At 33.9% G+C, this 23,271-nt stretch overlaps 1 protein-coding gene across 5 annotated transcripts in view; it reads right to left on the bottom strand.

The window, feature by feature from the left end:
• Positions 1-1,964: 1,964 nt before the first annotated feature.
• The window catches only part of arhgap12b (Rho GTPase activating protein 12b), a 105,825-nt gene continuing 84,518 nt past the window's right edge, over positions 1,965-23,271 (bottom strand). For 2 of the 5 annotated variants that reach the window (XM_056469191.1, XM_056469193.1), the window contains 12 exons: positions 23,122-23,183; positions 22,526-22,607; positions 19,906-20,028; positions 18,312-18,413; positions 16,207-16,305; positions 16,026-16,128; positions 15,825-15,941; positions 14,252-14,350; positions 14,076-14,153; positions 12,391-12,525; positions 11,759-11,864; positions 1,965-3,644 (listed from right to left, as the gene is read on the bottom strand). In XM_056469191.1, coding sequence (XP_056325166.1) covers positions 3,470-3,644; positions 11,759-11,864; positions 12,391-12,525; positions 14,076-14,153; positions 14,252-14,350; positions 15,825-15,941; positions 16,026-16,128; positions 16,207-16,305; positions 18,312-18,413; positions 19,906-20,028; positions 22,526-22,607; positions 23,122-23,183 — 1,281 coding nt within the window. In that variant the 3' untranslated portion in view covers positions 1,965-3,469. The remainder of the gene's footprint in view (positions 3,645-11,758; positions 11,865-12,390; positions 12,526-14,075; positions 14,154-14,251; positions 14,351-15,824; positions 15,942-16,025; positions 16,129-16,206; positions 16,306-18,311; positions 18,414-19,905; positions 20,029-22,525; positions 22,608-23,121; positions 23,184-23,271) is intronic. The other 3 variants (XM_056469194.1, XM_056469195.1, XM_056469192.1) reach the window with 2 other exon arrangements.

Raw genomic sequence — 23,271 nt, 5'->3', positions numbered from 1 at the left:
AGTTGAGACTCGAGATACGAAAATGGATCCCAGAAGAAGCAAATCTAGAGAACTCAATTATCGTTTATGAAAGTCTTCAGTCAAACACGTTCTTGGTCAGAGTTTGTCACTGATCACAAGGCAAGATGATGGAAAAATGACAGACATGCAGTGGAGAAAAAAAAGAGTCAAGATTCAAAGTCATGAATCTTTTATGGGTCATAATGGCTTGCTCAAATTTCCTCACCACACTCCGGCCTCCACGGACACACAAGACCAGGGGCTTTCCTGGCACCTCTGCCCCACAGACACGAAGCAGCATATGGTGTGCAATTCAGACACCTCTGGGAGTGTGGTTAGAGCTATGAATTATGGATATGAGCTAATTGTTTTCTCATTTGGAAAGTCTTGCTCTTTTTAGGTTGCACAGCTCATGGTTTTTAGCAGGTGCTTGATTTTGATCTCCACCCATTCTGTCATTTTCCATGACACAGATTTGAGGTGGTCCTGTTCAGAAGGTCTGGGTGGGTTATATAAAGTAATAAGGTCATTTCTGTAGTGTACGAATAAACCGGTGTAATTTTTTTGACTATTTTCAATAAACTTTTATTGCCTTCAGAATAGTCTGTTATATGAATATCTGAACAAAAGCAGAAAAATATGCTACCTGACAAAAGTCTTGTCGCCTTTCCAAGTTTTAGGAACAACAAATAATAACTTTACTTCTAGTTGATAATTTGGTATCAGAAGTGGCTTATATGAAAGGCAAAGGACTCTAGATTTCGCTTATTTTACCAAAATAAAATAAGGCCATAATGAATGTAACCCCAAACCATGAATTTTCCTTCATCAAACTTGACTGATTTCTATGAGAATCTTGGGTCCGTGTGGGTTTCAGTAGGTCTTCTGCAGTATTTGTGATGATTTGGATGCAGTTCAACAGATGATTCATTTGAAAAATCTCCCTTCTGCCACTTTTCCAAATGATCAACCAGAAGTCAAGTTGTTATTTGTTACTCTTACAACTGGGATTGACGACAAGACGTTTGTCAGGTAGTGTATTGTGTCACAAAATATGGACAGTTCTGTTATTAGAAGAGAAACCTTGTTTTACAAAATTTCTTTAATAGCATCAAAGAGCTGTGCCATAAAAGGCAGGAAATTGTCAAGTTATCTTATATAACATGGGTGAAGCATTGCATCATAACAAGACAAATTTATTGTGTCAGAGAATTAGTTTTTTTTCAGTTGCCTATTTATATCCTTATTAAAACAAATTATGATTTTGATTTTGGTTTTAAATTAGCAAGGTTGCAGAAAAGGATAATTCACCTAAAAATGAAATTTGCCTCCTTGTGTCATTCCAAACCTCCTAAAAAATGACAATATTTCCGATGAAATATGAAAACTCCCTCCACCATAATAACAATGGCTTTATTTAATAGTTTCTTCTCCTCAGTGTCAGTATATTGTGCACATTTACGAGCATTGTGCAAAGACATCTCAGGCCTCAGAGGTTTGGATTGACATAAGTGTGAGTAATTAACCAATAGCAATAAATACGTTTATTTTTGGGGAAAAGTAACACTTTAGGGTCTTTTTCAGGTTTATTGCTGCATCTTTAAATCTTTTTGAGCGAACATGCATTGGATTCATTTAACATTCAGTTAGCGAACATTGTTATGGTGTTAATTTTTTACTATTGGAATATGATGGTTTTAAATTGAACAAAAATCAAACAACAAATTGCATTGGCTAATACTTTAGTACATCTCTATTTGTTTGCTGAAACTACTGAAGAAAGGGTTTAAAAATGCACAAAAGCACTAAACATTTGGCTGTTTTCAAATCACCAGGATATACTTTTATTTTAGATCATTGTATTAAAAGGAGAAAGTGGTTTATAGTTCCCTGCGTCATTTGGTAACATCCAGTTCCATCAGGATGAATGGTGACAGATGAACAATAAAATATAAACACTAGGCTGATAACTCAGGCATTATCACTTTAATATTATCCATGAGCTTTTGTCTTTTTAATTAGGATTAGACATCAATTTCAGAAACAGCAGTTAGTCTGAAAATTACATTCAAAATGTGCAGAATTCACAATGTGTGATGACATCACCCCTCCCTCGTCCCATCCAATACTCCATTTCCTTCATCAGTACATCAACAAAATGAGATCTTTTTTTTTTGACACACAACTTCAAGCCATCACACTTCAATATTATTGGTATCTTTTTTTTTTTACAATAGAATTCAAGTTTATATTGAAGTAATCTGTACATATGCTTAAAAACGAGACAAAGTTGCCATCCACCGTTGGCATCTTTAGTTAAACACCAACTGCAGGACTATTTCCAGTACCATGCTGTCAATTTGTTATCAAGCTCCTCTCCTTCCACAGGCGGAGCAGGAAACAGGAGATGAATATTCTGTATTGATCTGAAACCGTGTAAGGCCTAAATGCCGATCTAAGCATCTCACCTTTCTTTTTCCAGTAAGCCTGAAGAGATACGAGAGCGACTGGCAGGGTTTTTTTTGTCTTGTTTTTAAACTACACAACACATCGGGTTCACATCTGCAAAACAACCTGGTTTTCGGCATACTGTTACACAACTCGGCACGACACAGTCCATTTATTTCAAGGAAACAACACAGATTTGACCTCAAACACGTGAAAGTCCTGATATTTCATTAAAGGGAGGCTCAGTTCGTTAGTTTTCCTATTGGATGATCCGGTGTGTGAAGAAAAAGTGAGTTTTCCAGTAGAGTGAAGTCCTGAAGCAAGAGACACACAACCATTCTGGTAGACATTAGTGAGGATTGGAACATTGGTGGACACTGTGAAAAAACTGGGGGGAAAATCCTTCAAATCTGAAACCGGATTCCAGCTCTAATACTGATTACTAATCATCGTTCATTTTAATCGACCCCATTATCCATAGGTCAGTAGTCATTGTCATATAATACTGTTTCCTAATACAGTGCACTTTTAGCTTATTCCACAGGAAAAAACGAATGAAGAAAACAAAACCTCCGAGTCTGTCATAGCCTCAGATACATGTACGAATCAATGAAATCCCAAAAATCAGTTTTACTTTGAAACATTTCACTGCAAAGAACTCTTGAAGTCAGTTTTCATCCGAGTCGTCAATACTGGCTAAGAAAAAAAAACATTCCAGTGTCCAACTTAGGAAAATATTCCCATTTTCCCCAAAAAAAGAGTGCATAATGGAGACTAAAGACCATCCATAATCGTCCAAAAGTCCATCCAGCTTATTCTAAGCCAAAAAACGATGAACCAAATGAGAGAAAAAAGGAAATAAATGTATATCCTCAAAATGCTAAGTGCATAAAGAACCTTTCTGTGTTCACTGTAAATCCAGTCATAGGCCACAGTAAATCCACTCTTGGTCCACAGCAGTGTTTACGCGATGGATATGAGATGTTAAACGTCTTGCATTGTGTCATATGCAGATGTTTTTCTACCTGCCAAATATGTTTTCGTACTCCAGAAGGATGAGTTCTACTATTTGGTTCTGATAGACCATATGAACGGCCATATTTCCCGTCTCGATCTCCGGCCGCAGCAGAGTCGGGCCAAATACGATAGCCACACTCTGGGTCGTCATCCTGTTCACTTCACCGTGATCGATCACTCTGGGAAAAAAAGGAAGTATATCGGATTAAAATGTTGCCATGTCGCATGAAAAAATCCTAAACGCTGATTTTGTAGCAGGATTTGTGGCAAATCTTCCCAACCCCGGTGACTTTACATTAGGAGAGATGTTTGGGTATTGTGGTTAAATTACACAAACACTGCAGATGCATTTTCCCTTGTAACAGCGAAATGTCAGACCGTAATTTTTCCGGGACGCTTTGCCGCCGTCCTCCATTTTGAGTTACAGTGGACCGAGAGCCATTTAAATGCAAATGGAGGCAAAGGCAAATGTCATTGTGCGTGTTTGATATCGCAATTACGATTGAGACTCAACACCAGTCTTGAATTACATTCAGACTTGCACAGTTTCATACAAATGACGCACTCTATATGTCGAGTGAAAATGGAGTTTTGTTGCTGTTTATTTCCTACTTCATTTTAAGTTAAAGAAGCCTCAGGTGCTGTAAGTATACTGAAAGAGTTGAAGGTGCACCTTTGTTTTTGTCTTTAAAAGAGACAAAAGCATATGGCTGAACATGTTGACGTTACAGATTTTAAAATGATTATGGAAATATCTAAAGGAAAGGTTGAGCAAGGGGCAGTTCAAACACTATTCTTGATAACTGAAAGCAAAGGTAAGGTGAAATACTGTAGAAATAAACAGACCTTACTAGAGTGAACAAGACAACTCCCTAAAGAAAGCCTGGAGTGATTAAAGATTGATGGGACTCTCACCTGGCACTGAGGAAGCGGCTTTATAGCTCATGATTATTTTAGGGTTTGGAATGGACGTGATAACAGAGGTAGAGTTAACAATTTATAGTTATAAAAAGTCACTTCATAGACCTAAATCTACAAGAAAGATAAAGGAGTAGTCTTTATAGTGGAATAGAAACTGGATTAAAATCTCCCTTTGTTTTTAGTTATACCTGGCATTGCATTTACAGGATTAACAGTTTGATTCTTTAAGAAAACACTAAATGTTTCGGCTAATATTGTAATATTTGCAGTTGCTTATTATTATTTTTTGTTTGTTTTATGAGGAGGGAGGGTGGTGAAAGTTGATGAAATGTAACTAGACATTTTGGTTTCAAATAAATACTTTTCAAAACCTATTTCCAGGTTATTCTCATCAATGCTAATACTAATAAATGTACTAGCATAAGAGAATGTCAGAATATATCATGAATGAACTCACATTTTAAAAAAACAATTTTAAAATAAATGTAAATTTGGTAATTGTAGAAAATGAAAAAAATCTTTTTTTTTTAAAATAAGATAAGATCTTACGAACAACAAAGTTTTATGAATAATTATTAAAAAATTTTAGATTTATGTCTCAGAATTAAAAGAAAAAACTTCTCTTTTTACATATATTCTAATCTGTAGACAATATAAATTAATGTGTGTGTGAGAGTTTTTATATTAAATGGCAAGAAAAAAAATATATTGAATACTAAATTCCATAGACCTACAGTACTGGTCAAAAGTTTAGGGTCAGTTTTTTTTATGTTTTCTTTTTTTTTTTTTGGAACATTATTCTGTTCATCAATTGTTAATTGGTTATTAAATGTAAAAAAAAAAATTTAATTGTTGAATATTTAATAAAATTTTAAATAACTGCTTTCTTATTGTATGTAGCTTCAAATGTAATTGTTATTGCTTTTATTACTATTACCATTAATAATAATAATAATAAATATTATTATTATTATTATTAGAGTGATTTATGAAGTATTATGTCACTGAAGTCTTTAGTAATGAAGCTGAAAATTCATCTTTAAAAACACTGGTATAATACTGGTATAATGTATTTTATAGTGCCATAACATTTCACAATTTTACAATTGTACTGTAATTTTTGATGAAATAAATGCAGCCTTGGTGAGCAGGATAAGCTTATTTTAAAACATTTAAAAATCCTACTGACACCAAACTTTTGACCGCTAGTGTATATAATTGATCAAATAATATAAATCACATTCTTTGTACTTGATCTATAAAATCCAATATTGGACATTTAACCGTGTTTGCCCATATCATCTATTTTTACATTTAGATTATATTTGCCAACGTCTGAACCTCATTGAAAGTCAAACTGTCAGCTGTCAAATGTAATTTTAGGTCTCAAAATAATAATCTACCTTCACACTGTGCATATAAATGAAATCTAATTTAATAATGTACATATACATTAATATATATACAAATACACGTGTAGAAATATACAGTTGAAGTCAAAATTATTATCCCTCCTAATAATAAAAATTATTTTTCTTTTTCAAATAGTTCGCAAATGCTGTTTAACAGATCAAGGAATTTTCACAGTATTTCCTATAATATCTTTTCTTCTGAAGAAAGTCTTTTTTGTTTTATTCCGGCTAAAATAAAAGCAGGAAGCATCAACAATAATTTTTGTGAAAACACATTTGTTACATTTTCTTATTTATCAGAAAAATTTACCCAACCTTTTAAAAAAATGTACCTAAAAAGTAACCTTCCCAAAACTCTTTTTTTCTATATCTTCAGACACATGAATTTATAAGAAATACATTTTCCCATTTTCTCCATGCATCTCCCAAACAAGAAATTGATCAGGTTTTAGACACAAAACTTTGTAAAGGTTCAGTCTCTAAAATTTATAGAACATTTTTTTCTTTTATTAGACAGTTACTGTAGGTTCCTCATCCTTTTTTAAAAATAAAGCAGAGCTGGGAATCAGATCTCAATCATGTTTTCACAGACGAGGGATGGTCCAAGGCCCTATCTTGTGTATAAACCTATTCTATTTGTGGTCGTCATTCTCTTATACAATTCAAGTTATTGCATAGAGTATATTGGACTAAGGCAAAAATATCTAAAATTTACTCTTGTTTTGATCAAAGTTGTGATTGGTTCAACAAGCTCCAGCCAGTCTTTTTTTTTCTTTCTGGCTTTGTCCAGTGCTAAGCACTTTCTGGCCATCAATTTTTAAATCAGTAGCATTATTTGGACTTAACCCTAACACATGTTTCCTTGTCATCTACACAATCAAATGCACTCTGCTTAATAACTGCTAAAAGGCTTATAACACTGAATTGGAAAAATCCTTCCCCACCCTAGTACATACATGTATATATATATATGTGTGTGTATAGATGTATAGATATACAGATTTATATATATATACACACACACACATACATAAGTGTTTTTTTTATTAATTTATTTTCTACTGCTGTACCCTTTGCACATTTGTATTTATATATTTTCTGTATTGTTGTATAGCCTAATATGTGTTACTTTTATCTATAATGTTATTTTATACATCTTATTACTATTATTATTATATTTGTTTTGTGTTTTTCCAATTATTTTTTATTTTCCTTAATGCAAGAATATGTTATTGTATTACTTTATACAGAGAGAAAGAAAATGTGAGCAAATTGTCTTCTGCTGCTAAAAAGTAAATTAAAATAAATTTAATTAAGAAATAAAATAAAAGCGATTTAAATTTTTTTCAGGTCAATTTTATTAGGCCTCATAAGCAATATATATATTCATATATATATTTTTATTGTCTACAGAACAAACAATCGTTATAGGTATGTTATTATAATTATTTGCCTAATTACCCTAACTTGCTTAGTGAACCTAATTAACCTAGTTAAGCCCTTAAATTTCACTTTAAGCTGAATATTATTTACTGTCATCATGGTAAAGATAAAAGAAATCTGTTATTAGAAAGTAGTTATTAAAACTATTATGTCTAGAAATGTGCTGACAAAATCTTCTTTCCGTTAAACAGAAATTGGGGAAAAAATGTTCAGGAGGGCTAATAATTCTGACTTCAACATACATATATAAAAAAATATACAAACTAAATATTGATGTAAACATGACTGAATCTATTCCAATCAAATTGTGCCTTCCTCATCCAGAATGAACAAACTTCAAGCTGACAGTTAAAACACTACAAGAGTCCCGAACGTCAGCAACACAACAGTTGCTTCTCCACATCTGCCATTTCCTATGAAACTCCTGAGGTTGATGTCAACGTCAAGCACTGTTTACACAGGCCGTTAACTAATCGAATTACATTCCCACTGCATCACAATCACAGCCAGCCGCGCCTGGATTAACAACAGCACCACGCGCTCACACTCTCCTCCATACAGCCCTTCATATTCCTTCTCCGTCACGGTCTCGTGTGCAGTGGCGATGCATCAGGAGGATGTGGTGTTCAGTCTCTTCCTGTCTCTCATAATGATGTAGTTGGCCAGTCTCCAGGTCTGTCCCAGTAATGGATACAGTGAGATAACTCGATAGAGGCTTGCTGTGCAGAGCAGCAGCCACACCCTCCATATATACCTCCAACACTCACATTTACCACAGTAGCCCACAGGGTTCCCACTTTAAGCCAAATTTCCATTTCTCTGACTTTTCCCTCTCAGAATGGAATAAAACGTTGCTGTTGTGCTTAAACGTCAATAATATGTTAAATTAATAAGATATCTAAATAGTAAAATCTGGTAACACTTTAAAATTATGATCCGTTAATTAATGTTAGTTCATGAATTTACTAACATGAACAAACTATTAGTAATGCATTTATTACGATATGTACTACTGTTTGTTAACGTTACTTAATGTTATTTAAATTAAAACGTTAGTTCGTCAACTCACTGTGCATTAACTAATGTTAACAAGCACAACATTGGATTTAATTATGCACTAGTTAATGTAAAACTTTGATTAAGAAATGCTTTACAAGATTATTCATACTTATTTAATGTTAGTAAATACATAAACTAAAGGACCATTTTTCTAAAGTGTTACCTAAAATCTAAATATTGCATGACTTTAATAGCCACTGTGTGAACAACACCGGATAATTTACCTCAGATTTTGTTTGAGTTGCTGTAAAATGCTCCCTCTCTCTTTGACAGCTCAATAGTAGTTTTATTCAGGGTGTATATCTATGAATCAGAAAGTAAAATTCTAAGAGTCTTTTTAAGACTCTTTCCATACATTTTACGATCTCATCGCCACTTTAGATCTGAACTGGTAACATCGGCGACATTTTAAATATAATCACTAAATACTGATTGTAAGAAACTAATCCTAAACTAAAACATTATTCATATACTTTATAAAAATGTTAACCTAGAAGGTGTTGCCTATAGAACAGCAGAAATAACGGTGCTGTCTCGATTACTGTAGTAAACAATGCAGTGTGACATCAAATATAGCTGAATTTTATCGATTTTATAAACTACACAGCATCGCAAAATGTAACAGTTTAGCATACAACTATAATTATAAAAGTGTATAATCAAAAATGGTGCAAAATTTAATAGCCTGTAACAGCATTTAAGACTTTTTTTAGGGGCCTTCAATTTCTCTAAATTGATTTATCAACTTTTAATACTTTTTAAGGCCGCACGGACACCCTGTTATTACTAGTATTTTGACAAACTTTACATTTTGCTTTTCTGTCGTCTACTTTTAAACATCAAATCTTTAAAGTAGCGATTTTGAAAACCAAAGCTTTTAAAATTTATTATATTAAAATGTAAATTTAAAAAAATTAAAAAACAAGCCCCAATAATAACAATAGGGGAGAAAAAGCATGATTTAAAAATATGTTACATAAAAATTATATTTTGATAAATGGAAACTAAGATGGAATAAACCTTTTAAAATTCCATGAAACATCCTGGATGAAGTACAAAGATTTATTAAAGTGACATACTCCAGATCAAATCTTTTCTCCATGCACCAGTCAAAGTTACATTTTTTTTTATTGTTTAATGTTTTTTTTTCTTCAACCTTTGTTAAATTGTTACAGAACACTATTTTCTGGTTCAAGCCTCTACTCCTTTGAACTGAGAAAGCGAAATAGCTGTTTATGATCATGTTTAGCCATATCCAGGGTGTGAATTGCAAGTAATTAACGTTTAAACCTCCCCGTGAAAAAGGTCAAAACAAGACTGATTGGGGGGATAGGTCATTTAAATACTGAGAAATAGTTTGCTCTGATCTGTATCTTAAATAATATTAATAAAAAAAATAATAGATAGTATACATTTGACCACCCCATCACAGTACATACCACATAATCGGATCAAGCTGTCTACGCGAGAAAATATTCATTCAGCAGTCTGAAACCAGCAAATCTACAGCACCAATAGAGTGTTCACGAGACACTTTTCTTGTAAAATAGGTGTGTGTATCGACATACAGTTGAAGTCAGAATTATTAGCCCCTCTTTGATTTGTATTTCTTTTTTAAATATTTCCCAAATGATGTTTAACAGAGCAAAAAAATTTCCACAGTATTTCTGATAATATTATTTCTTCTGGAGAAAGTCTTATTTGTTTTATTTCGGCTAGAATAAAAGCAGTTTAAAAATTTTTAAAAAGCATTTTAAGGTCAAAATTATTAGCCCCTTTAAGCTATTTTTTTGTGATTGTCTACAGAACAAACCATTGTTATACAATTACTTGCCTAATTACCCTAACCTGCCTGGTTAACCTAATTAACCTAGTTAAGCATTTAAATGCGACTTTAAGTTGTTTAGAAGTATCTTGAAAAATATCTAATAAAATTTTATTTACTGTCATCATGGCATAGATAAAATAGAAATGTAATTAGAAATGAGTAATTAAAACTGTTATGTTTAGAAATGTGCTGAAAAAAATCTTCTCTCCATTAAACTAACAATTGGGGAAAAAAATAAACAGGGGGCTAATAATACTGACTTCAACTGTACAGCCTAAAAGAAAAGTTAAATTAGATGAATAGTTTGTACTTCAATAAACGCCTACTCACACATGGAATATAAACAGCAAAACAATAAGTGCAATCTTTCATGGTCATCCATTGGTGCATGAACGCAAATGTGTCACTATTGTGACTATGGTTCGGTATCTATAGAGCTGCGCATCGTTGGATTTGCTCTTCAGTATTCGGACTCTCAGTAGTGATTATTAAACCACACTGAACTGAGCTAAACTGAACTGAACTTAAACACTACAAACTGAACTACACTGTTCCTATTTACTATGACCTTTTATGTGAAGCTGCTTTGACACAATCTACATTGTATAAGCGCTATACAAATAAAGGTGAATTGAATTGAACTATTGGATTTAATTGTTTTATTTGTTTGATATTTTATATTTCACTGTAGTTAGTGCACCGACATAAAACGCAACTGTGCTGCAGGCATCCCGAGTTCAAATCCTGACTCTTGGACCTTTCCTGATTCCTTCCTTCTCTCTCTCTCACTCCTCATTTGCTGTCAATTTCTATACTGTTCTATTGTAATGAAGGCAAAATCTCAAATATAAATCTTGAATAATAATAATAATAATAAATAAGTCATCTTTGGCAATCACACATCTGCTTAAATCAGGTTACTGCAGGTCAGAATACATTTGATACTTATAAAACACTGAAAACTAAAATAAGTGTTAAATAATTTAACTCAATCATTTGGTTTCATAGTATTTTTTTCTATTATGGAAGTTACAGGTTCTTCAAAATATCTTCTGTGTTCAACAAAAGACAAAACTTAAAGGTTTAGAACTACCTGGAGTGAACTGTTCAAATCTATTTAAATCACTCTCTTAATCAATATAATGGATATTTCAAAAGAATTTTAATCCAAATGATTTCTTTATACTGCTCTGAGGCATATTTCTCCACTTCAGATGAACTTCCATACAAAACAACTGACATATTTAGTAATAAATTTTACAAAGTAATTTTGTTTATACATAATTTTTTATGATATGTATTGATAATATACAACATTTTATTCTTCAATTTTCTGTCTGCATTGTCTGATTTATGGAGTGAATAATTTAATAGGAGATTCACAAAACCAAATCTGAATTTTAATATGCAAAGAAAAGAGACATTTTAAACCTGATTTCATCCAATGATTTTTGTGCAAGAAATGAATGCAAATTATCACATATTTAATTTAATAAGGCATCCTTTGCATCTTTATAATAAAAATAAAACTTTTTTTTACCTATTTCCTTTAAATGTCCTCCCTTAAGACCAATCAATCTAACTGCATGGTGTATAATCTAGTTCATTGACAGGAGATGCAGTTTCTTACCTTTTTAGATGTTTGAATAACACTTTCATTGTTTCCTGATTGGGTTTTGGCAACTGTTTGATCAAGTCTTTTATGGACTGGACTCGCTGTTTGTAGTCTGAGTTTTCTGTGTTTAAGTAAAATAAAGAAAAAAAGCAGGATTAGGATGCTGTTGTAATGGTGCAGATGAACTGCAAGAAAAGCTATTCCCAGGTCACACTGCTCCCTCTTGTGGTTGAAGGCTTGCTAATGTTATGAATGTAAGAAAATTAAATCAATGTACACTAAAGAAATTTTATTAAAAGAAATAAAAACGTTTTAAAAAAACTAAAGGAAATAAAACTCTCTGTATTTTGTCATATTACGATTTAAGATTAAATTAATAACAGCCACCACTAATAACAGCAATAGCAAGTATTGTATTAATAGCAATACATTTTTTCTTGAGCACCAAAAAAACATCAGAATTATCTGATGGAAAAGAATCATTCAAGATTACCGAAATAAAAGGAAAAGAAATAACAATCCTGAGCTGCTCAAATTTTTGCAATTCATTTTAAATGATGTTATATCTCTTTGTGTATCAACCAAGCGTTTGTTTAAAATCTTTCAAAATAAAATCTTTACTGAAGTATAGACAAGAAAGCACTTACTGATGGCTTCAACAAAGTCATTAAAGGATGCATAAGTGAACAAAGGCTCTGGAAGCTCCCGGAATAACATCTTCAGAGCACCTGTGGTGACGTGGATGTCCTCCCATTTACTGTCGTCCAGATTCACCTTTTCATCTGCAAATGCATAAACGCACACTTTACACTAATTCAAAACAAAGCTGTTGACAGAGCACATCATTTTTATTATTATTTTTATTATTGTTGTCATTCCCCACCACTGGTTCTATTCTATTATTTTATTCTATCAATATGTTCTATTTATATTTAAATTGTTCTTCCTTCATTTTAAGATATTATTTATGACCTATAATGATATGCTTTTACTGTTATGCATGTTGTATATTTTTATGTTCTATTATTTATAAAGTTTGACCTGTCCACCCAGTTACCTTTACATGCACACACATACTCAAGCACACACAGCTGTACCTGACTGTTTGTCTTTTTTTCTGTTGTATTTCTCTATTTTCCATGCATTTGATTCCATGTCATTTGTGTACCTTTTTGCATAATAATATACATATTATTATTATTATTTAATATTTAATATTTAATATTCAACAGGATAAAGATTTTTTTAACAACCAATTTGACAGTTTGAACTTTTTATCTTTCAGGGTTGACGATGTGAGTGGATGATTTTGGTATCATTTGTTTACTATCACGGTGTTTAATAATATTTTGTTACTATTGTTATAATGTATTATTATTATTATTGTTATTTTAATAATATATTAGTGCTCACAATATTACACATTAGACATTTCACAATGTTTGCAGGGACAGTTCATCCAGAATTTCACATTCACAGTTAATTTACACACACACCAACTTATTCAGTTAATTTACTAATTAACTTTTTTGTTAGTAAAACATCAAAGAAATTTTAGCTTTAATCCACAGCCAGACAGCACAGACCAATCAATTCACTTCATAAGACCTCAGCGTGTCATCAGGAGCCACGGAGATTGATTCTGACTTGTTTGTATGAGTTTAATTTTAATCTCAAAATCCTGTGACCATTGCCTTTTGCATTATACAAATCACCAAGGACCACAGCTAAATTCCCTTTAATGTTCTACTGAAGAAGAAAAAAAAGAAAAAAAAAACACCAACATTTTCAATAGCCTGAGGTTGAGTAAATGAACTGTAAATATTTATTTTTGGGTAAATTATCCTATTCACTGTTTACTTAAAGCTATTAGTATTTATTTTTTACTAACTATTTAAAGGGGTAATTCACCCAAAAATGAAAACTCTGTCATAATTTACTCATCCTATACGTATTTTTTACTTCTGTTAAACGCAAAAGGAGATATTTTGAAAAATGTTGGAAACCTGTAACTATTATGTTTCTCCTTCTATGGAAGTCAATGATTACAGGTTTTCAACTTTCTTTAAAACATCTTGTATTGTGTTCAACATAATAAAGTAACTCATAAAGGTTTGGAAGCACTTAATGGAGAGTAAATAGTGAGTATATTTAAATTTGGGGGTGAATTATCCCTTTAAGGCTTTTATTTTTCATCTAACATTCATATTCTCTTTTATGTTATTTTAAATTTTTTATTTAACTGTAGTCAACCGTAACACTAGAGTGTGAGAGTAGTTTGCGAGACTGTCCTATTATATAAAACTGCATAAACAAAACAAATCTTCCTTACCGTGATTGACTGCAAAGCGCAGTTTCTGTATGACAGCCAGGTTTCCACTGACTCTGTATAAGCCATCAACGTTCAAGCCTGAGAAAGAGATGCGAGAGAAATGAGAGGAGAACTGAATGTAGTTCTAGAATGACAAATCAAAGAGTGGATTAATAATGAAACACCCAGAAAAGTACCTGTGTTCTCCACATGCTCAATGCACATCTTCACAAAATTAGGTACAGAAGTGCCTTCTCTCTGACACAGAGCAGTCAAGCTGCAGCCAAACACCTGATCTGAGAACAGAGAGGAGGACCACCAGAGTGACAATCTCTTTATATAAAGTGCTGATCAAAATGAGAAAAAAAGATTTTTCTCAGAAATAATGCTTTTTTTATATCATATAATGACATTGTAAAGCCTGATTTATTCTTCTGCATCTAGTGATCACCGTATCGCACAGTGCATCCCCTGCATGTAGCTGATGCCCATTATGAGCATTTAATAACTTCCATTCCTTGTTTTTACTTCTTATATTTGTATTCCATGTTTCTGTTTTTCCTGTTCATATAAAGCACTTTAAATTCCCATTGTGCAGGAAATGTGCTATGAGTTAAGAATGCATGCGATGCTACTGTAACAGCAGTTCAAACTCAAACTCGTTCAGACGGCGAATGTTCAGCTATTTCAATCATAAAATAAACACAAAACCAAAATATCTATTGGGAACTCCTCCGCAGGACTTGAGACTTGTTAAACAGCCCCATCCACAATCTTCACCGCTACCAAACCGGCCAATCACAGACCTTCCACTTTCCTTTACCACGATGTGTAGCTACATTTTTTGAGAGGTGTGTGATCAGGGTCTGCATCAGGCATACTGTGAAGTGCAACACCGGAGTGAATTTGACTTTGACTTAAGAAATAATACGCTAAAATTCACAGATTCTTTCTTTCTTATTGCAGGTCCATTTGGCCGTCTGAAAGTTTTAGTCACTTTAGAACTGCTCAAAAAGTTGCAAAATGAAAACTGATAAGTTGGGCTGTCAATTAAATAAGGGATTGTCAGATAATTAAGAAATTTACCATCAGTTGCCAAATAAACACTAATAACTGGGAGGAATCTGAAAGTGTTCCTAATCCTGACCGGTGTTCTTTTTTTCTAATATCTTATATAATGTTTTATATTTTTATACTGTGCTTCAGAATATATGTGACCCTGGACCACAAAACCAGTCATTAGTGTTACATTTTTGCAAATTGAGATTTAGGCAGTTTCTAAATTATAAATAACAAATACTTCCATTGATGATTGGTTTGTTAGATATGACAATATTTAGTTGGGATACAAATATGTGAAAATCTGGAAGAAAAATAATTAATAACAAAAAAATAATAATTCTAAATATTGAGAAAAATCACCTTTAAATTCGTCCAAATTAAGCTCTGACCAAGACATATTACTAATCAAAAACTGAGCTTTAATATATTTATGTTAGGAAATTTACAAAATATCTTTATGGAACATGATTTATTTAATATTCTAATCATTTTTCAACATTAATAAAATAGATAATTTTGACACAACTACAGCTATTACCAAAATTATACCTGTGCAATATGAGACTCGGGTCATATCTGTAACCAATGAAATATGCTTAAAAAGTGATTTTTTTTTCACTCCTGTCAGGATAACTTAAAAATAGGACAAAGTAGTGACCTCAAAATTTAGGAAAGCATAGGTTGTTCTCTAATTTTTCTGTATGTTACCTTTGATGTAACCCTTGTCTCGAACTGCCTGCAAGGTTGGTCTCCGCGTGAGGAACTTCTTCAGCTTGACTCTGGTCTTCTTCTGCTCGGACGACTCCATACTGGAGTTCTTCACTACTGCACAGACACACAGATCTGTGTCATGACTCAACAATAACCCTGTATGCAGTTAAGATTTCTTTTACAAATGCACGTCTGTACCTCTGTTCTTCTTTGAGTCTCTGGGGTCTTTCTCTTTGTCATGTTTCTCGCTTCCAGGAGACTCGGGCATGTCCTCTTCAATCGCCTCATCGGACTCCCAAGCCTACAACACGTGCATTAGAATTATAGTGATGCTTATTGCATATTTTGTTGTACTGTGTATTGTGTATGTTTTACTCACATGTGTGTTGATGGTCTCAGAAAGTGCTCTGAACCAGTCATTGATAACACTGTCGATCTCAGACTGGATCAGCAGCTCTGTGCCAACTCGTGTCTTTAGCTGCCAGGGTCAAAGTTCACATCAGGTCAGTGGAGGCAGATTTGGTGTCCAGACAGACTCAGTTACAATAATACATTAAAATATACCACCGGCCACATTATTAGGTACACATGTCCAACTGCTCATTAACACAAATTTCTAATCAGCTATTCACATGGCAGCAACTCAATCCATTGAGGAATGTAGACATGGTCAAGATGATATGCTGCAGTTCAAACTACATCAGAATGGGAAAGAAAGGTGATTTAAGTGACTTGGAACATGGCATGTTTGTTAGTGCCAGACGGGCTTGTGTGAGTATTTAAGAAACTGCTGATCTACTGGGATTTTCACGCACAACCATCTCTAAGGTTTACAGAGAATGGTCTGAAAAAGAGAAAATATCCAGTGAGCGGCAGTTCTGTGAGCGCAAATGCCTTGTTGATGCCAGAGGTCACAGGAGAATGGCCAGACTGGTTCCAGCTGATAGAAAGGCAACAGTAACTCAATTACCCATTTGTTACAACCGAGGTATGCAGAAGAGCATCTCTGAACGCACAACATCCAACCTTGAGGCGGATGGGCTACAGCAACAGAAGACCACACCGAGTGCCACTCCTGTCAGCTAAGAACAGGAAACTGAAGCTACAATTCACACAGGCTCACCAAAATTTGTACAATAGAAGATTGGAAAAACGTTTGCCAGGTCTGATGAGTCTCAACTTCTGCTGAAACATTGGGATAGTAAAGTCAGAATTTGGCATCAAGAACATGAAAGCATGAATCTATCCTGCCTTGTATCAACGGTTCATTGTGGTGGTGGAGTAAGGGTGTGCTGGATATTTTCCTGGTACACTTTGGGCCAATTAGTACCAATTGAGCTTCTTGCTGACCATGTCCATCCCTTTATCACCACAGTGTACTCATCTTCTGACGGCTACTTCCAGCAGGATAACGCGCCATGTCACAAAGCGCGAATTATCTCAGCCTGGTTTCTTAAACATGACAATGAGTTCACTGTACTCAAATGGCCTCCAGTCACCAGATCTCAATCCAATAGAGCACCTTTGGGATTTGGTGGAACAGGAGATTCACATCATGGATGTGCAGCTAACAAATCTGCTGAAACTGCATGAAGCTATCATGTCTATTTTGGACCATAATCTCTGAGAAATATTTCCAGTACCTTGTTGAATCTATGCCACCAAGGACTAAGGTAGTTCTGAAGGCAAAAGGGGGTCCAACCCGGTATTAGTAAGGTGTACCTAATAAAGTGGCTGGTAAGTGTATATTATAATCATAAACATGCTGCAATGTGTTCAGATTTTCCTTGCTAATAATTAAACTACACTAAAAATGGCTTTTGCTGCTCGTTCAAACTTGTTCAAATTTCAAACTTAATTTTTTTATGTTCAGTCCACTTCAATTTGTAAAAACGATTAAATTAACTTCATCAATCTGTGTTGGGACAACAGGAAAAAATTATGGAACCCAACAATTTTTACAGCGTACTTATGAAACCTTTTTTGTATCACAAAATATTAAAAGTAAACTATTATTCTCTTTATTATTTTCTAACAACAGAACATTTGTATCTTATAATAATCCTTTTTTGTTTTTTTTTTAAATTCCAAATTATTCAAATAAACTCTTCACTGCAGCAATTAATATTCAAGTTTTATTTCTTAAACAACTGTAATTGCATAATAAATGGTCAGAAGTGTAACATCTGAGCATATGAAGTTGTATTAGCAAGAAATAAAACAGCAGATCTTGAAAGAAAGCAGAATTGTAAGACATAAGTTCTCAATAACAAAATCTGAACTCGAAATTGTAAGAAATATTCTGAGACGACTCATAACAGTGGAAAAACATCTCAATCTCACATGGCTTAATGCTTTTTATCTTCTAATTACTAGCCTGAAGACAGAACTGTAAATACTACAAAATCAGAACTAGAATATTAAAACAGCAGGTGTTTCCAACAGACTTTGAGGAATTCAAAGGTAAAATCTTCTAACTCTCACCTCAATGACATGTTTCTTGCTGGACTTTTCTTTGGATGCCCACTCGACCGAACCTCCTCTGAGGTCCACAGTGAACTCTGGTTTGGACTGGTTTCCTCCGAACTTTAAAAACAAAGGTGAGATTAAAATCACTCCACTCTCTCCATAAATTAATTATCTTCTGGAAGTTATTTAGGATTCTCTTTAGTCCAGTGCTGTTAAACATGAGCTGCATTGGTGGTCCCGGTCAAAAGAGCACATTCTGCTTTTTTAAGTGTATATTAGTTCTGGGTGCCAGGGAATGAACAATAATAGAGTTAGAGTGAAATATGAAATGCACAATGCACGCACTTCACTGATTTATTATTTATAGCTCAGGTTTGCAAAGAGCATTCCCGCATTCTCCTCGCTCAATTTTGTATGCGATTCAGATTTTTTTTTTTACACATACAAATTGCGTAAAATAAATTAGTCTGAATATGCACATATGCATGCCAGTTCCTTAGTGCATCCATTAACTGGTTATTTGACATGACAGTCGTTTTAAACTCTCCCTCTCTTGCTGGAGGAATTCACTTCAAGCTCAAGGCAGGGGATGATAAGTAAATAAGGCAGGAAGTATGACATGCACAAAAAAAGTGGAATACAAGCTGCCCTGTTCAGCTGATCTCAAAACAGCTCTGCATCACAAAAAACTTAATTTTCTTAGAACTTTTTTTATAATATACTATTTCTATCCAATTCATTCACTTCTTGGATCTTTAATCTAGGCAAAACTGTTCCAAGATCAGCGTACGCCAAGTTCAGACTACACAATATCAGATTATTATAGTGCAACTTATTAGACATAAAGTGCTGCGGAGATTCCTAAATGATAATCCAACACAATCTCACGGCAATTCGTAACGTTTTGACTTAGTGGCTAATTCGTATGAATTCGTACGATCTAATTCAAATACGATTTGCTCATCCCCCAATGACGGTTGGGTTTAGGGGTGGGGTTAGGTGCCACGCCTCCTTTTTAAAATCGTACAATTTTATACGAATGAACTCGTACGAACTCATACGAATTAGCCACTAAACTGACAAAATGTAAAATGCTTACGTTTTCTCGTGAGATCAGGCTGGATAATCTGCACTTGGCACAATTTTTTTTTTTTTTTATGTATTTTTTCATTGTCACATCTAAGACACTTCTAGATATACTAATGTGTCTTTTTTAGTCCACTATGACTAGATTTCTGACCAATAAGAGCACAAAAGCTCATCTGTACATAACTTTTAAACATGGTGAAATTAAAGCGAAACAATGGTATTTATGCCGCTAGGTTGAATTATGAAATGAAGGCAAAATTTGTGGATTTATGACAACATATTTCCTAACTTAATATTTTTTCCAGATTTGTTTTATGCTTTCTGAAAGTCAGTCACTAGTTCAACCTTCTCGATGACATCACGCATATTACTAAAGACTTCCAGTGATGATTGGTTGAAAAGCAACATAATAGACTTGCATACAGACTTAAATTAGTTGATTTTCAAAAGTAAAATGTTGTGTAGTCTGAACCGGGCGATAGAGGGCACATTCACTCTGTCCATAGAGGTTGACACATACAGAGGAGGCCCGTGCGCGTCTGCAGTGTGTATAAGACACTGCAGGCCGGGGCTTTATCGAACGCTTCCAGTTACTTAGCAATGAAAGGAGGAGTTCAGGAAAGGAACCGTTGTGGCAGTACGACTTTGAAGAGACAGGGGAGAGATGGAAGAAAGGAAAACAACCGAAAAGAGAATGATGATGCATGAAAACACTCACAGCACATACATGGGAGACATAAATGAAGGAGAGACGTATTGTATATATCAGCAAGAGAGCTTATACTACATTTTTACATGAAAGAAATGAAGAGTTCAGATGCAAAAACCGCTAAATGCCATCTGAAATGTTCTCCTAAAATGACATTTTTCTTAGCCTCCTATGTTTATGTTTAGTTATTTAATTTTAAAGGCAATGAAAAGAACGTATACGTCACTATAAAAGTCAAATGACTGACCCTACACACAGGAGTCTGAGAAAAATGCAAATTTTAGAAGAAAATATCAAATGGCTTTTAGAGATTTTTGCATCTGAATTCTTCAAATATATATTTTTCCCAATGTGGATGCACATGGTACATAAATGGAGGCAGACTACACTCAAAAAATGACTTTTGCTGCTGGTTCTAAGTCAAACTACTTATTTTAAGTGAGCTGAAACAACACAATCAATAATTAAAAATTTTTTTATGGGGGTCAACTTAATATTTTTATATTCAATCCACTTAAATTTGTAACAACGATAAAGTTAACTTAATCAATGTGTGTTGGGGCAACGTTAAGGAATTGTGGGGAACCCAATTGTAAAAAATGCTGACTTCCACACAATCGATTTGTGTTGAGACAACAAGAAAGAATTAGGATAACTTATTAGTTTTTACAAATTTTAGTGGATTAAACATGAAACAATAATGCTGTCCCAAAAAACTCCACAATTGTGTTGTTTCACACAGAAGTTTGAACAATTGTTTTTTTTGATGTACACCGTAAAAAGTGAAAACTTAAACAAATTACTTTGACTTGTTACAATTAAAGGAATTAAGTTTGACAAACATAATTTATGATAGTTTTCAGTAATAAATCTAGTTAGTTATTTTAAGTGTAACAAGTCTTAGTAATGTATTTATGGCAAGTATAAGTATTGTTCGCTATTAATGGTGAACTGTTTATCTAACCAACCTTCTGTCTCACTACAATCCAACCCGCTCTTTAAGATCTCAAAACTCAGGGCTTCTGGTAGTACCTAAAATAGCAAAGTCGAGTAAAGGAGGTCGAGCCTTCTCATTTATGGCTCCTAAACTCTGGAATAGCCTACCTGATAACGTCAGAGACTCAGACACACTCTCTCAGTTCAAAACTAGATTAAAGACCTATGTTTTTAGTAAAGCATGTATGACGCATGAGTATGCTCCACGCAGGTGAGCTGGCTTGACAACCACCTGTAGGACACACTCCTCCTTATACACCAGACATTGTGTTAGAAACTCTCATATGCTTCACATGCTTGCTTCTATGTTTGTTTATTTAACAGCTATTTTTATTTATAACACTCCATTTTTGCATCTCGTTTAAATACACTATGAACAGCAGCTACGCTAATTATTTTCTTCTCTATTCCACGTGGGGATACTCATACCGAGGCCCCTAGAGACTATGCAACACCATTGAAGCGATCCAAGACCTGTGAAGAGATGATCCCAAGGTATCCATAATCCTGGACCAGGCCGTATCCCGAGCTGATGCTTTGGTGGTCATGGAGGAATGTTGTGCATGAGACTGATTGCTGAAAGACCACAGTACAAACGAGCCCCCGCATTGATCCTGTGGGCCAGTCTCACACCTGCAGCTTCTCCATGATGGACGTCCAGCTCCTCCAGTCTGCGGGCGCCTAGACTGCAGCTCCACACAGAAAGTTTGACCAGAAGAATAATGGTCGTGCCAAACAGAGCCTGGTTTCTCTCAAGGTTTTTTTTTTCCTTCAATTCATCAATTGGTGAAGTGGAGTGGCTCTTCAGAGTTTGAACTTTCAGCAGTGAAATTTAAACCACACTGAACCGAATTAAACTGAACTTCAGCTCTGAAAACTGGACTTTACTAGAACTACTGTGTGTTAAACAGCTTTGACAGAATCTACATTGTAAAAAGCGCTGTATAAATAAACATGAATTGAATTGAACAATACTTGTACTTGCCACAAAACATAAAAGTATTATTATTATATTAACATGGGAAGGGATTTATTTGTACTGTAATATAAGTAATTTATTATTATTATTATTATTATTATTATTATTATTATTATTATATTAATAATATATTGAATGATTTGTACTGCACTGTATGTACTGTCCTATTCTTGTTTTATTAAATAAATTACTAAAACTTGAAACACCTAAAAGAACTCAATTAATTTATTAATGAAAACTGTCATAAATTAAGTTAGTCAAACTTAATTCATTTAATTGTAACATGAAGTAATTTAAGTTTTCCCTTTTTACAGTGTATGGGGAAGCCTGCTAGTATTCAAAGCATGTAAACGGAAATAACATTATCAACTGTTACTACAGACTAACAAGGTTGAAGCATCTTTGAAGGGTACATTTTACAGATTTGACCCACTGTAAGTTGGCATGAATACATACCCAGCTGGTGCCGCTGCCCTGACCCTTTGCAAACAGTAAAGAGGATCCCTGCAGGACCGTCCAGGTGGAGGCCCAATTCTTCCTGCAGGACATTAAAAACAACAGATGCATCTGTGTCACTTGACTAAAGATCAAATGAGGGAGTGCTAAAGAGAACATGCAAATAACCACTTTGCATCTTTCAGCTTAAAAAATACATTAGATCATTGTAGCATCAACAAATACACTGTGAGAATTCTCAAAAATAGCTTGTATTAATATTATGGTAACACTTTATTTTGATGGTCCACTTGAGTATTAGTAGACTGTCTGCTTAATATCTGTTGATACTGCTCCTTCAACAGACATTTAACTGACTATAAGAAACTTTGTAAGTACATGTCAACTTACCCTACTCCCCAACCTAACAGTCTACTACTAATCTAATGAGAATTAGTTGGCATGTAGGTGCAATGTAACTTAAATTCAACAAACGGACCATCAAAATAAAGTGTGACCAATATTATTACTATTTCATTTAATTTGATATTTTCTCAAATAGCATTAGTGTATCTATTTCCCCACATCTATTATAGTGAAGCATTTATTTTTTTTACCTGACTTTCTTGCCATGTTCAGTGATCTTGGTAACATTGAGAACACCACACTTTTCTGAGGGCTGGAGAGAGGAGAACATTTTGCTCAGTGAATACAAATTATTAGGTATAATATAATAATAAAAAAGCTCAATTATTTAATGACACTGT

Source organism: Danio aesculapii, chromosome 12, assembly GCF_903798145.1.
Source record: "Danio aesculapii chromosome 12, fDanAes4.1, whole genome shotgun sequence".
NCBI lineage: Eukaryota > Metazoa > Chordata > Actinopteri > Cypriniformes > Danionidae > Danio > Danio aesculapii.
The sequence above is the reverse complement of the archived record's forward strand: the minus strand, read 5'-3'. Positions and strand labels throughout refer to the sequence as shown.